This window comes from Giraffa tippelskirchi, chromosome 3 (assembly GCF_054371585.1).
Source record: "Giraffa tippelskirchi isolate mGirTip1 chromosome 3, T2T-mGirTip1v1.2.pri, whole genome shotgun sequence".
Lineage (NCBI taxonomy): Eukaryota > Metazoa > Chordata > Mammalia > Artiodactyla > Giraffidae > Giraffa > Giraffa tippelskirchi.
In genome coordinates, this window is record NC_137277.1 from 57,540,279 (window position 1) to 57,555,844 (window position 15,566).

General features: G+C 36.5%; 1 protein-coding gene across 26 annotated transcripts in view; it reads right to left on the minus strand.

The window, feature by feature from the left end:
• Positions 1 to 15,566, minus strand: part of STXBP4 (syntaxin binding protein 4) — a 214,891-nt gene that overhangs the window by 107,059 nt on the left and 92,266 nt on the right. For all 26 annotated transcript variants that reach the window (XR_014079965.1, XR_014079964.1, XR_014079960.1 and 23 more), the window contains 2 exons: positions 10,018 to 10,113; positions 6,480 to 6,545 (listed from right to left, as the gene is read on the minus strand). Coding sequence is in view for 19 of the 26 variants with exons in the window: in XM_081581693.1 (XP_081437819.1) it covers positions 6,480 to 6,545; positions 10,018 to 10,113 (162 nt within the window). In the remaining 7 variants the exon portion in view is untranslated. The remainder of the gene's footprint in view (positions 1 to 6,479; positions 6,546 to 10,017; positions 10,114 to 15,566) is intronic.

Sequence of the window (15,566 nt, forward strand, 5' to 3'; positions counted from 1 at the left end):
CTTTCAGCTGTTAGAGCTAGGAACATACATACACACACACACATACATATAAACTGCACACACACATATATATATGGGTACATATATATTCATATTCACATAGATACATATATATTTTAGAAATGATGCATTCACAATGATACCTCCAAATCTAGTCCATTTAAAGGATTCTTTCTTGACTTCATAAATTTTACTTTGTATGTCTTTGCTTTTTCACTGAGATTCTGGCTCTCAACAACAATCAAGACATTTGCAGAGACCTATATTACATCTTGGGCTTCCCAGGTGGAACTAGTGGTAAAAAACCTGGCTGCCAATGCAGGAGACATAAGAGTCACGGGTTTGATCCCTGGATTGGAAAGATTCCCTGGAGGAGGGCAGGGTAACCCACTCCAGTATTCTTGCCTGTAGAATCCAAAGGACAGAGGAGCCTGGTGGGTTACAGTCCATGGGGGTCGCAAAGAGTCGGACTCTGAAGAGACTGAGCATGCATGCATCATTATATCTTAAAATTGTTTCAGAATGGCTTTGGCCACACCTCAGAAACAACAAGATAACACACATTATTCAATTTTTCTCATACTATAAAATGTTTGAGATTTGTTTTCAATTCTTTTCTAACCCTATTGCAACCTGTCAAACACTGAACATAAATACCATGTTGGTAAATTACTTGAATTGATTCTTTCATTTTTCTTCAGTATGGTTATTTTTTTTTGTAAAGATAAATAAATACAATAATTTCCCTTGCTTATAAAGGATAACACTATACATACTCTTTTGTACTTTGTTTTTTTTTATTTGACAGCATCTCCTGGAAATCACTCTGTGCTACTGAGGAAAGATCTCCTGCAGTAGCAGAGTGCTCCACTGCATGTATAGACCGTAGTTCATTCAATCATCTATGCTTAAGATTAAGGCAGTTTCTAACATTTTCTAATTACATGTAATACCACAAAAAATACTGTGCCTATGTATTTCAATATTATTAGAGGTATATCTTCAGGGTAAATTCCTAGAACTGAGGTTGCCAGGCTGAATGGTAAATGTACAATTTATTAGAAATGCCAAATTCTCCTTCGCAGCTGTCTGCTGTTTTGCACTACCACTAGCCTGTATGAGAATCCCTGTTTCAAAACAGCCTCATCAACAATGCACTGTCAAGCATTTGAATTTTCGTTAATCTGATGGATGAAAAATTTTATTGGCATATTTTTTAAAAGTAGCTTTGTTGAGGTAGAATTTACATATAGTAAAATTTACTCATTTTAGATATACAGTTTGATAACCTTGCTTAACCCAACATCGCAAAAGTTTCTTTTGAATTTAAGTTTTAGTTCTTATGTTTAGATCTATAATCCATTTGGAATTAGCTTTTGAATATGATATGAAGTAGGCGTTGAGATAAGATGTTTTCCCTCACACAAATATTCCCTTGTTCTAGCACCATGTATTGTAATAAGCAGTGAAAGTGAAAAGTTGCTCAGTCGTGTCCGACTCTTTGTGACCCCATGGACTATACAGTCCATGGAATTCTCCAGGCCAGAATACTAGAGTGGGTAGCTGTTCCCTTCTCCAGGGGATCTTCCCAACCCAGGGATCGAACTCAGGTCTCCCACCTTGTAGGCGGATTCCTAACTGACTGAGCCACCAGGGAAGCCCTGATGATAAGCAGTGCTTTCTCATTAAATTGTGAACATTTTCAAACATCAAGTGACCCTAAGTGGGGGTCAGTTTCCACTGGTATTAATTGTTGTTAGCTCCAAGCTTAAAACCATAGGATCAAGAAATCTATTTTACATAGTTCCCCTCTTCCCAGAGGAGCAGGTGTGTCTATGTTCATGCTCCAATTTCTTTGGCAATTGCTTAAAACCTGTGTAACAAAACCAGTTTTAGAACTGTTTTCTGTTGGAGAACATTCTCTATATCTTGCTAAGTACTAGAGGCTGGAAGTCCTATCTCAACATAGATTTAATTGACATTTCTCTTATGGGAAAGACTGAAAATCTTTTTATATGTTTCATATGACCTTTTAATAACTTTTTTGGTGAATGGTTTGTTCATGTCTTTTACCCATTTTTCTACATAATTTTTGGTTTCATCTAGACTACTAAAACTTCTTCTTATAATTTGTGTATGTGGTCCAGTAACTGAGCTTTGCATATTAATTTTATTTCTTGCTAGCTTGTGAATTTTCCAATGAGTTATTTTTATCATTGATTCTTTAGGGTTTTCAAGATTTCTATTATGTCACTGTTTTATTTATTCTTTTCCAATTCATATGTCCCTGGTTGTTTTTTCAGTCTGCAGTTTTTTAACTGTATTCTCTCTTTTTGTGATACTTTTGTCAGGTTTAGGCATCAAAAGTTATACTTCCTCCCAGGAAAGAATTTGGAATTTTTCTGTTTCTTTCTCTTTCTTCTTTTTTAAATGCCTGAACCCATTTATGTAGTTCTGGGATTAATTGAGAAAGTTTTGGTTAAATTCCCCTGTGAAACTATTTTGGCCTGATCCTTTTCTGTAGGGTGGCTTCTTGGTAACTTTATTTCTTCTAAGGTAAAGCTTCTATCTCTACTGAAGCCAGTTTTGGTAAACTATATTCTCCTAAGAAAATCCATTTAAGTTAATCCCATTTATATTAGATAACTGTTGTGGTCAGTCTCAATTCTGTCATACTACCTTTTGTTGAAATTGTTGTATATATTTACTGCATTTTGACATTCAAACGTTCCTTTTGCTTTTTTAAAAAAGGATTTCTTTTGGTAATTGGAAGATCCGCATTTTCATTCTACAAGCCACGTTTGTATTATTACTTTTTATAGTGTCCGAAATGTGCTGTTTTTACCTAATTTTTTTATTGTTTGCTGTCAGTTTGAAGTGATATTCATTGACTATTATACTTTATTTATACAATAGAATGATCTTACTCTGTTTTCCCTTTTTTCTCCCTTATCCTCTCATTAAAAAAAAAAAAATTGCAAAATTGCATCTTTTATCTTTGCCAGACATGTAATGTTTACACATTATTTTTTTTACCTGTGAACTCATTCTTTTTGGTCTTGGCTTAAGAAAGGCAATGCCAAAGAATGCTCAAACTACCGCACAATTGCGCTCATCTCACACGCTAGCAAAGTAATGCTCAAAATTCTCCAAGCCAGGCTTCAGCAATATGTGAACCGTGAACTTCCAAATGTTCAAGCTGGTTTTCGAAAAGGCAGAGGAACCAGCATCCAGTTCCCAACATCCGCTGGATCATCGAAAAAGCAAGAGAGTTCCAGAAAAACATCTATTTCTGCTTTATTGACTACGTCAAAGCCTTTGAGTATGTGGATCACAATAAACTGGAAAATTCTGAAAGAGATGGGAACACCAGACCATTTGACCTGTCTCTTGAGAAACCTGTATGCATGTCAGGAAGCAACAGTTAGAACTGGACATGGAACAACAGACTGGTTCCAAATAGGAAAAGGAGTACGTCAAGGCTGTATATTGTCACCCTGCTTATTTAACTTATATGCGGAGTACATCATGAGAAATGCTGGGCTGGAAGAAACACAAGCTAGAATCAAGGTTGCCGGGAGAAATATCAATAACCTCAGATATGCAGATGGCACCACCCTTACGGCAGAAAGTGAAGAAGAACTAAAGAGCTTCTTGCTGAAAGTGAAAGAGGAGAGTGAAAAAGTTGGCTTAAAGCTCAATGTTCAGAAAACTAAGATCATGGCATCTGGTCCCATCACTTCATGGGAAATAGATGGGGAAACAGTGTCAGACTTTATTTTTTTGGGCTCCAGAATCACTGCTGATGGTCAGTGACTGCAGCCATGAAATTAAAAGACACTTACTGCTTGGAAAGAAGGTTATGGCCAACCTAGATAGCATATTTAAAAGCAGAGACATTACTTTGCCAACAAAGGTCCATCTAGTCAAGGCTATGGTTTTTCCACTGGTCATGTATGGATGTGAGAGTTGGATGGTGAAGAAAGCTGAATGCCGAAGAATAGATGCTTTTGAACTGTGGTGTTGGAGAAGACTCTTGAGAGTCCCTTGGACTGCAAGAAGATCCAACCAGTCCATCCTAAAGGAGATCAGTCCTGGGTGTTCATTGGAAGGACTGATGTTGAAGCTGAAGCTCCAATACTTTGGCCACCTCATGCGAAGAGCTGACTCATTGGAAAAGACCCTAATGCTGGGAAGGATTGGGGGCAGGAGGAGAAGGGGACGACAGAGGATTAGATGTTTGGAGGGCATCACTGACTCAATGGTCATGGGTTTGGGTAAACTCTGGGAGTTGGTGATGGACAGGAAGGCCTGGCATGCTGCGATTCATGGGGTCGCAAAGAGTCAGACACGACTGAGCGACTGAACTGAACTGAACTGATACAGTAACATTTAGGAAATGTTCACTGTTTGGAAATTCTTGGCAAAGTTATCCCAGTCATATTTTGACTGGGGAAAACTCACCTCTCCCAGATTCTTCAAGAATACTACATGCATATATTATTCCCTGAATACTGGCACATTTCTAACTGTTGACTTGATATCTACAAGTCAACTTGGTCGGATACAATATTCTTGATTTACACATTCTTTCCTTTAGTTTCATGAAAATATTGCTCCACAAATGCCTTATTTTGTATATCGCGTCAGGAGGGCTGATGTTGGTCTAACTCTATTACCTTTGTAAGTTATTTGATCTTTTCATTTGGAGGCACTATTTTTTTCCCCCTCTATCTTTAAAGCCTGCTAGGATATATCCTAAATTGATCTTTCCCCACTACCCGATAATAGTTTCAGGTCATCTTTTATTTCTGAAAAGTTTTTTTGGATTATAGTTCAAAATATTAGTGCTGTTCAGTTGTTTTGATTTACTTCCTCATGAAAATCCTTTACTTACTTCATTCTTATCTTTCTGGCTTTCTTTGATGCCTTTTCATTTGATTATATTCTTCCTTGGGAAACCTGTAATATAGTTTTCATTTCTAGTATCATTTTGTCTTTTTCTTCTCTTTCTTTCCTAGGTTTTATCAACTCTCATTTCATTTATTCCTGTTTTTTGTCATTTTCTTTTTGTTTTTAATTCCTTATTTTGAGTTATTCTGTGTTACAGTTTTAAGGCTGAATTGTTTTGAGGGTATTTTCATCAGGAAGAAAGCTTTAATTCTTATTGTCTGATATTTACAGTTGTTTTGTAATGACAGGGACAGATTTTTTTTTTTTTCCCCCAATTCCTTTTTCCTTCACAGAAGAGTTCTTAGTTGAACAGCACCCTCTTCTGTGCAGTTTTTTTTTTTCTTATGGATCATGTTGTTGATGGTCATGGTGGAGGGTAGATGGAGGAGGTTTGGTATGTCTTGTTTCTCTTTCATTTCTGCAAGATCCTTAATTTACCCCTCTTATTTCCTTTTTCCTCATTATTTCTTAGCCTCCAAGGGATACCACCCCTTCTCTATTTATTTGATTCTTTTCCCCAATGATACTACAATGCTGCTGCTTCTGGTTGCACATACTTCCTCAAGTTCTAAGAACCACCAAATCCAGGCCACTGTTTAGTGTTTTGTCATTAATAGTTGCTTTTTTCTCTTTCTGGAGGTGATTTTACTTGGAGTACTTTGTCTAATTGCTCTGTTCTCCTTACTCTTTTCAGAGTTTTTAAGCCTCCTCTGCTCTCAAGTTTCAGGGGCAGCCAAGTTGCAACAATTTGTTGGAATTTTAAACTCTGTTTATATGTGCCTTGAAGGTTCTGGTGTTCTCTATCCAATAGCCATATTTAAGGTATAGGTCCTGGGAATTCTCTGGTAGTCCAGTGGTTAGGACTCAGTGCTTTTACTGCTGTGGGCCCAGTTTCAATTCCTGGTCGAGGAACTAAGATTCCAGAAGCCATGAATGGTGTATCCAGAAAAAAAAAAGGTGTGGGTTCCTGTATGGTTTTATGTGCTCTGTAAATTTTATGTTTTCTGGGAGGATAATATTGGGGAGATTCAAAATCAGGTGACTGCCATTGATCCACAGCAATGTCCTCTTAACTTTCTACTCTTCTTAACATTTTATTTGTTACTTGTATCTCTATTTCATGATATCATTGCATTTGTTTTGCTGTAAGTTACTTAAAATTCTTTGAAGAATGATAAAGAGTGAAAATAAATTTTTACTTTTTATTACTAAAAAGAAATTTAAAAATGCTCTGCCTTGGAAGGTTTTATTTTCCCCTTGATTTACTTTTACCTTTAGTAAAATGAGTATGAGTAATAGAAGAAAAGAAAAAGGAAAAATAGAAGAGAAAGGAAAAAAGAGTAGAAAACCAATGAGACTGATCATTTCAGTCCATAGATACCCAACTCTGAAAGCAGCAGTACACTATGCTATACTGTTTGTATCTGTGGACTCTTAGATATCATACAGCAACAATGCATTGTAATCATACCTCATCTGTCTACACACACATCCACAAGACACATATAAACAATATATGCACTTACTTGTTTCACATTCTGGAGTTCTTCTGTCAATTGCTTCCTCTGCCTTTCCGATTCAAATAATTTTTCCTATATTAAAAAGCCACTGAATTAATAACTTGTTAAGAAGGTATCAATGAGTATGATTTTCAGGGCTTTGTTTCAAGGCTTACAAATTCCTGAAACATCCAATTTCTAGAATCTGGAAATGTAGTTCCCAGTTACTTTTCTGCCTTATACATACCATTTAAAAGTAATTAGCTCTTTATAGTATAATTGGGATGTAAACATATTTTCTGTTACTATAATTAGTCACATTTTTTCCCCCTGTGCCAGGTGGCATGTGGGATCTTCATTTCCTGACCAGAAATTGAATTCATGCTACGGCAGTAAAAGCCTGGAATCCTAACTACTAGGCCACCAGGAAACTCCTTACTAGCTGCTTTTTTAAAAACCTAAAAATCTGAGGTCCAAAATAAGTTAATCAGGATCAAAATGTATAAATGTCAACTAAATGCTAGGTAATAGCTATCACTGTCAAAGAGTTTGCAAATTTAAGAGCATGATTATTATAACTTAGAAGTCCCTCTTACTGTATGTACAAAAGAGGACTATGAAACTGAGTTGACCATAATGTTCCCAATTTAGCTAATTTTTCTAAGATTATCCATAAAAATGAACATATAACTAGTGTGATCAAAATATGAAATAATAGTTACTAAGGTGGAATAACATTGGCATCCCAAACAAACATTAAAATCTTTGAACTTAAAATTAAGGATATTGAGAATAACACACTAAAACATTCAATTTTGTTATGTCATAAATAAATCAACATTTTATAGATCAAATCAGAGCTGCTACAAGTAGAGCCATTTAAGAGCCATTTTACTATAAATCTGAGCAGAGGAATTGCTAGAAGATTATAATAAGTGGTAAATATTCATGGCAACATTGGAATGTTTATAAGAAGCAATCTACTTTCTGCTATAGTTGAGTTCATTCTTGTCTAAGAGATGAAATGAAGGTATATGAAGATGAATATAATATAGCAAATCTAACGAATCTGCCACAGAACAGGAGCCAAGAAACTTCTGGCTCCTGGGCTTTTATGCTCTGGTAAGTCACCTTCACTCTTTGTGTCCTAGTTTTTTGCATCTGTAAATGGAAAATATATCTATTTTCATTCAACTTTGCAAAGCAGTAGCAATGTGAACTCTGCGGAAAGGCTTTAAGTTAAATAAAGCCCATGGAACCTTTAAAAATCATTCTTGCAGAATAAAAATTAGCCATTGGCATCAAATTTTCTTGGTTCCATTTTTATTTGTACCTCAAATCAGACATGATAAACAGAGATGTCATAGGATAATGGGAAGTGATGAGAGACATCTACACATTCTGTGAAATTCATTTAACAACCTCTGCTTTTTGTGTGTATGTGTGTATAATACAAGCAGAAAAACTCAAAGTACAAAGATTACCTCAAACAAAACATTTATTGCTGTGTAGTTTTTTCTGTATTTAAACAAATCGTTCTCAGGCAATAGGTTTTCAGGTAAAGGAAATTATATAGAATATATTTTACCTGTGATTTCAGGTTTTGTCACAGTAGGATACGTTCAGTTACATCTCATACATTTTAAATACAAATCCTGACTTACTCAATAGTTCCTCTGGAAAGCTTTGTTTAAATGTTAAATGAATACATCTTTAAATTAAAATTCTAATTATTACCACTGATACTCCAGTAAAAAACAAAAATATATCACTAAATTTAACAATGATAAACATTGGGGCTTCCCTGGTAGCTCAGACAGTAAATAATCTGTCTGCAATGCAGAAGACATGGGTTTGATCCCTGGGTCAGGAAGATCCCTTGGAGTAGGGAATGGCAACCCACTTTGTTCTTGCCTGGAGAATTCCAAGACAGAGGAGCTTGGCAAACTACAGTCACAAAGAGTCAGACATGATCAAGAATTAAGATGAAAAATATAAATTTAGTTTTAATAATAAATTGACAGTAGTTTTTTCACATTCTCTTAAAAAACATCTCCAGTGTTGGTTATACTGGTAAGAGAGCATTTTTATATAATTTACTCTGTGTAAGTCATTGAATCTTATGGCTCATCAGAATTTTCTGAGGCTCTCAGATCGTTTTCATTTCATGATAGGGAACTGGTTAAATAATCTAGAACAGAACCTGTGGAGGATAGGAGAGGCACTGAAAAGAATTACGTAAATTCGTATATATTAACCTGAAAAGTTACCCAAGATATAATGCTAATAACAAGAGAAAAAAAGAACACAAGTTGTAAAAAAGTATATAATATATGAAACAACTGTGCAAGTTAAAGAAGTGTATATACATGTATTTTTTAGCATATGCTTGGGTACACAGAGAAAGTCTCTGAAAGGGTAAATAAGATATGTTAAACAATAGCTTCCTCTAGAGGTCAGAATTTAAAAACTAAGGTAGCAAGGAAATTTCTTTCTTTTTTTAACTTGGTGTAAAGATTTTGCCTCAATAAAAATGAAACAAATAATAGAATTTCACTTATTTAAGAAACTAATTAAAAATAATTTGGGGCTTCCCTGGTGGCTTAGTAGTAAAGAATCTGCCTGCCAATGCAGGAGACTCAGGCTTTTGAAACGTGACCTAGGGAGAGTCCTACACGCCATGGAGAAACAAAGCCTGTGCACAGGTTCAACTCTGGAACCTGTGCTCTAGAAGCTGGGTGCCACAACTGCTGGGCCATGCGCCACAGCTACTAAATCCCACTTGCCTTGGAGCCCGCGCTCCACAACAGTCCAAGTCACCATAATGAAAGGCCATGTACGCAACTAGAGAGGAGCCCAGGCTCCCTGCAATTAGAGGAAAGCCTGTGCAGCAATGAAGACCCAGCACCGCCAAAAACAAATACAGAAAAAAAGTTTTAAATATATTCCTATGATGAATTAGTGGAAAACAAGTAGTTATATTGCTTTTCTTGAAGACCTGAAAAATATAATGGCTTTCCATAAAAATTAAGATACAAAAACACAAAATTAAAACATATATAAAGAGATCCAAAATCTTACAGTATATTTAGGAACTACATTGTGTTTTTATTTCCTTTAAATCTCAGTGCATTAATTTTAAATTATGTTAGCGAAACAAGGTGTCCCTGAAGCATTCCCATGAACATAGGAGAAAACGTATTTTCCAATGAACATATGAGGATCTAAAATTGTCATGGCTTGCTTTGTTGATTCTTCATCCTTCCTACCAGTGTGAGAAAAAAAGGGGTTAGAAGTAGTCAGATTAGAAGGTATGATTACAAACCACACTGTTCACACTGAATCTGTGAAATATAAATAATGAGTACGTGAGCTAAAAAATTTACTCTCTAAAGGTCAGCTGAGGAAATAAATATTAATTAATTTGATATTAATATTCTATACTAAGCTATTTGATATTGATATTCTTTAAAAAAAAAAAACTAAGTCTCGATACTTCAGAATTCAACACAAGATAATTTTCTTTACACAAAAGAAAATATAAGGAAGCTAAATTGGAGACTACCTTAAGTGTATCCACTTCTTCCAAGGCATCATCTCTTTCATGCTTAAGCTTTTCCATTTCATCTGTTTCTAAGGAATCACCTGTCTCCTGAGAAACCTGTATGAAAGATAAGGAGGAAGAGTTAGAACAGGACATGGAACAATGGACTGGTTCAAAACTGGGAAAAAAGTATGTCAAGGTTGTATATCGCCACACTGCTTATTTAACATATATGCAGAGTACATCATGAAAAATGCCAGGCTGGATGAATCACAAGTTGGAATCAAGACTGTCAGGAGAAGTATCAATAACCTCAGATATGCAGATGATACCACCCTAATGACAAATAGCAAAGAGGAACTAAAGAGCCTCTTAATGAGGGTGAGAGAGGAGAGTGAAAAGCTGGCTTAAAAATCAACATTCAAAAAAATGAAAATCATAGCCTCTGGTCCCATCACTGGATGGCAAATAGATGGGGAAAAAGTGGAAACAGTGACAGATTTTACTTTCTTGGGCTCCAAAATCACTGCAGACGGTGACTGAATCCATGAAATTAAGACACTTGTTCCTTTAAAGAAAAGCTATGACAAACCTGACTATGCCAAAGCCTTTGACTGTGTGGATCACCATAAACTGTGGAAAATTCTGAAAGAGATGGGAATACCAGACCACCTGATCTGTCTCTTGAGAAACCTGTATGCAGGTCAGGAAGCAACAGTTAGAACTGGACATGGAACAACAGACTGGTTCCAAATAGGAAAAGGAGTACGTCAAGGCTGTATATTGTCACCCTGCTTATTTAACTTATATGCAGAGTACATCATGAGAAACGCTGGGCTGGAAGAAACACAAGCTGGAATCAAGACTGCCGGGAGAAATATCAATAACCTCAGATATGCGGATGACACCACCCTTATGGCAGAAAGTGAAGAAGAACTAAAGAGCCTCTTGATGAAGGTGAAAGAGGAGAGTGAAAAAGTTGGCTTAAAGCTCAACGTTCAGAAAACTAAGATCATGGCATCTGGTCCCATCACTTCATGGCAAATAGATGGGGAAACCGTGTCAGACTTTATTTTTTTGGGCTCCAGAATCACTGCTGATGGTGACTGCAGCCATGAAATTAAAAGACACTTACTCCTTGGAAGGAAGGTCATGGCCAACCTAGATAGCATATTTAAAAGCAGAGACATTACTTTGCCAACAAAGGTCCGTCTAGTCAAGGCTATGGTTTTTCCAGTGGTCATGTATGGATGTGAGAGTTGGACGGTGAAGAAAGCTGAGCGCCGAAGAATTGATGCTTTTGAACTGTGGTGTTGGAGAAGACTCTTGAGAGTCCCTTGGACTGCAAGGAGATCCAATCAATCCATCCTAAAAGAGACCAATCCTGGGTGTTCATTGGAAGGTCTGATGTTGAAGCTGAAACTCCAATACTTTGGCCACCTCATGCGAAGGGTTGACTCATTGGAAAAGACCCTAATGCTGGGTAGGATTGGGGGCGGGAGGAGAAGGGGACGACAGAGGATGAGATGGTTGGATGGCATCGCCGACTCGATGGACATGGGTTTGGGTAGACTCCGGGAGTTGGTGATGGACAGAGAGGCCTGGCGTGCTGCAGTTCATGAGGTTGCAAAGAGTTGGACACGACTGAGCAACTGAACTGAACTGAACTGATGACAAACCTAGACAGCATATTACAAAGCAGAGACGTCATTTTGCCGACAAAAGTTGGGTCTAGTCAAAGCTATTGTTTTTCTAGCAGTCGTGTACAGATGTGAGAGTTGGACCATAAAGAAGGCTGAACACCAAAAAATTGATGCTTTTGAACTGTGGTGTTGGAGAAGACACTTGAGAGTCCATTGGACAGCAAGGAGATCAAACCAGTCAATCCTGAAGGAAATCAATCCTCAGTATTCATTGGAGGGACTGATGCTGAAGCTGAAGTTCCAACACTTTGCCACCTGATGCGAAGAGCCGACTCACTGGAAAAGACCCTGATGCTGGGATAGATTGAAGGCAGGAAGAGTAAGGGACGACAGAGGATGAGATGGTTGGATGGTATCACGGACTCATGGACGTTGAGTTTGAACAAACTCTGGGAGACAGTGAAGGACAAGGAAACCTGGTGTGATGCAGTTCATGGGGCCACAGAGTCGGACATGACTTAGGGACTAAACAACAGCAACAAAGCAATCACAGGGAAGAAACTGTTAATATTAAAATACAAGAGAAAAGTTATACATTAGATACTAATTATGAGAGCTAACATAAAAATCCTTTTCGGATGAGTCTTTGGCTTTTGCCGGAGAAGGCAATGGTAACCCAGTATTCTTGCCTGGAGAATCGTATGAACGGAGGGGCCTGGTGGGCTGCAGTCCATGGGGTCACTAAGAGTCGGACACGACTGAGCGACTTCACTTTCACTTTTCACTTTCATGCACTGGAGAAGGAAATGGCAACCCACTCCAGTGTTCTTGCCTGGAGAATCCCAGGGACGGGGGAGCCTGGTGGCCTGCTGTCTATGGGGTCGCACAGAGTCGGACACGACTGAAGCGACTTAGCAGCAGCAGTAGCAGGAGGCTTTTGCATTCCAATAACAAGATTCAGTTTCTTATTTTGGAGTTGTTTCATTAGACAAAAGAGAATATTAAATAATCTGGGGTATCAATTCATTTACGCTTAACCTTATATTTTTGCTACTAATATAGAATTTAGACAATTATGAGGTATACACACTCTGTATGTATTACTGTCATCTTTAAAATTGTTATTTTAACATATAATTTTTCCTTAAAATCCAAATTTTAAGACTGTGTTTATAATGTATGTGCTTATAAGTGTTTTTAATATGTATGTGTTTATATATATAAAACATATACACACAATGGAGTATTAGCCATAAAAAGGAATAAAATAATGCCATTTGCAGCTATGTGTTTGGATATAAAGAATATTACACTTGGTGAAAGAAGTTAGACAGAAGAAAGGCAAATACTATATGATATCACTTACATGTGAAATCTAAAAAATAATACAAATAAATGTATATATAAAGCAGAAACAGATTCACAAAAATAGAAAACAAACCTATGGTTACTGGAAGGGAAAGAGAAGAGAGGGCCAAGTTAGGGATATGGAATAACAGATACAAACTACTATATGTAAATTAGATAAGAAACAAGAATATATTGTATAGCACAGGGAGTTATAGCCTCATTATTATAATAACCTATAATGAAATATAATCTGGAAAAATGCTGAATCACTATGTTGTACACCTGAAACTAACATAATACGGTATATCAACTATACTTCAATTTTAAAAAAAGACTTTATGAGTTATCAACATAAACTATTCCCTAACGATATCCTCGCCAAGTACATGGTATACACAGCTATCAAAATGCTGGACATTATCAATCAAGACAGTTTACATGAACCCAGTAAAGTACATTAATTGATTATGTGTCTTGTTTTAACTAAACAAAACATATCAGCCAAAGTGCCTTAAAAAGACTCCTGCACAGAAACTGTGTCTTGGAGATAATATTAATAATTCATGCACAGGTGGATAAAAACAACAACAAAGAGACAGATGACTATTTCTCTCACTTCTAGTTTGATCTTTGACAATTAATCACAAGGTAAAAAAGACAATGGCAATCTTATCAGAGATAAAAATCCAAGTCTAATTATATCTCTTTTCTATGTGAAAGTTAGAACTAAAAATAAAGTACAGAAAATACAATTTAAAGGACTGAATAGAGAAACTGACTGCTATCTAAACATGAGCTTTAAAAGCAGGGCCCTTCAGAGAGGAGAGGTGAATGCAGAATAGGAAAAGATAATACAAATAGTTAATAATATCAACCATTTACTGGGAATTTTGTGCAGATACACTGCTAAGGACTATATATTTTCAATATTAAATACTTACCACTATCTTTAAAACCTTGTCTCTATTTCACAGATGAGGCAAACGGCTCAAAAGTTTACTAACATGCCTAGGGTATTTTCACAGCCAATAAGCGGCCATTTCATGATTCCCAAGGAGTTCAGACATTAATCTGTGATTTTTACTAACTGCTCAAAATAAATCATGGTGGTATGGAAATGATAAACTCAGATTTGCTTTCCAAATCCTAGGATATCAGAAGTAGAAGTCATCCCTTAAATTTTGGCAGAAATATTTTTCCTAAAATTACTGCCTCCTTTTGTCCTGACACATTTGCTTTTGTGTATCTATGGTCATTATCCATAATATATATGATCTCATATTCTTCATCTCCCTCTGTTATTCTATTTCATAAGTACTTACAGAATTCATTCTTAAACTGTTTAAATTACTTCTGAATACAATCTCAAATGTAGCAATATTCCCAAAGTGTGTTCCAAAAGATATCAGTTTTACATAAAACCATAACAAGGTGATGGTGATGGTGGTAGTGGTCCTTGTAGGTCAGGTAAGTTAGAGAAATATAAGATTTAGAAAAAGTTACCTTTCTTCCCTGCAGGTCTAGTAGCTTTGATATGCTAATAAGCATTTTTAATATCCCAAATGGGAACATAACGACTTGTTTTCCTCAAGTTTTCTGACCATATTACACACACAACCCTCCTTTATTTTGTAGCATCTCATGGTACTAATGTCTACTGAGCACATTCTGGGAAACATAGCTACTCAACATTCAGATTTGCTTATTCTACCTCGTTACCTTAAGAAGCAAAAATAAACAGAATTTAAGAGTTTAAATAAGAATCCAGATAACGGAGTTATAAAAATTTACTAAGGTAAATTATGGATTGGGGTTTTTAGGCATGTAGTCATCATTTTTGAGTTTAAAATGAACATAAATCATGAATGAAAGAATCCATGGCATCATTTTGGGAGGCGAAACACTACACTAATATTCATAGAATAAACTATGACTTACAAAATGTTTTACAACTCTGTTGTTGTTTTAGGGCTAAGCAGCAAAAACTGGCCATAGAGAATACTTGCGAATTCTTTGAAAAGCCCAGTCCTGGTCAGTGACTTTCCAAATATGCCTCAACTAAACAAGCAGCATCAAATGAGATAAACTGTTGCTATTTAACATCAATGATTCCAGACAGATACTTTTTTCTAACCTACCTACAGCTCTTGAACTTTATCCTCTTTACCTTCTTACATCTCTTTCTTACCTGGTTCTCATGATATCATTTTCAACCTTTGGGCCACCTGACCTCTGTGATACTTGGTAAATAACACTATAAATCATTTCTACTCTGCTTTCTCAAGCCTGCAATGTAGTATCAGGAGTCCCTACAGAAAGTCACTGCACTGCGCTCAGCGGGCCTCACCTCAATTCTCCCTTCACTATTGCTCCATCATCATCGTTTTTAAGTTATTTGACTTGTGCCAGTTCTGGAGAGCCACTATTGCACTGGCCACATTCACAACCTCAGTTCATCTTAAACAGAACAGAACAACCTCTGTTTCAGTCTAATTTTATTGATAAAGCCTTCCATTATGAACCAGCCCATGCAATTACCTCCTTTCCTTAAAATTTCTGTGTATTCCCCTATTTTCC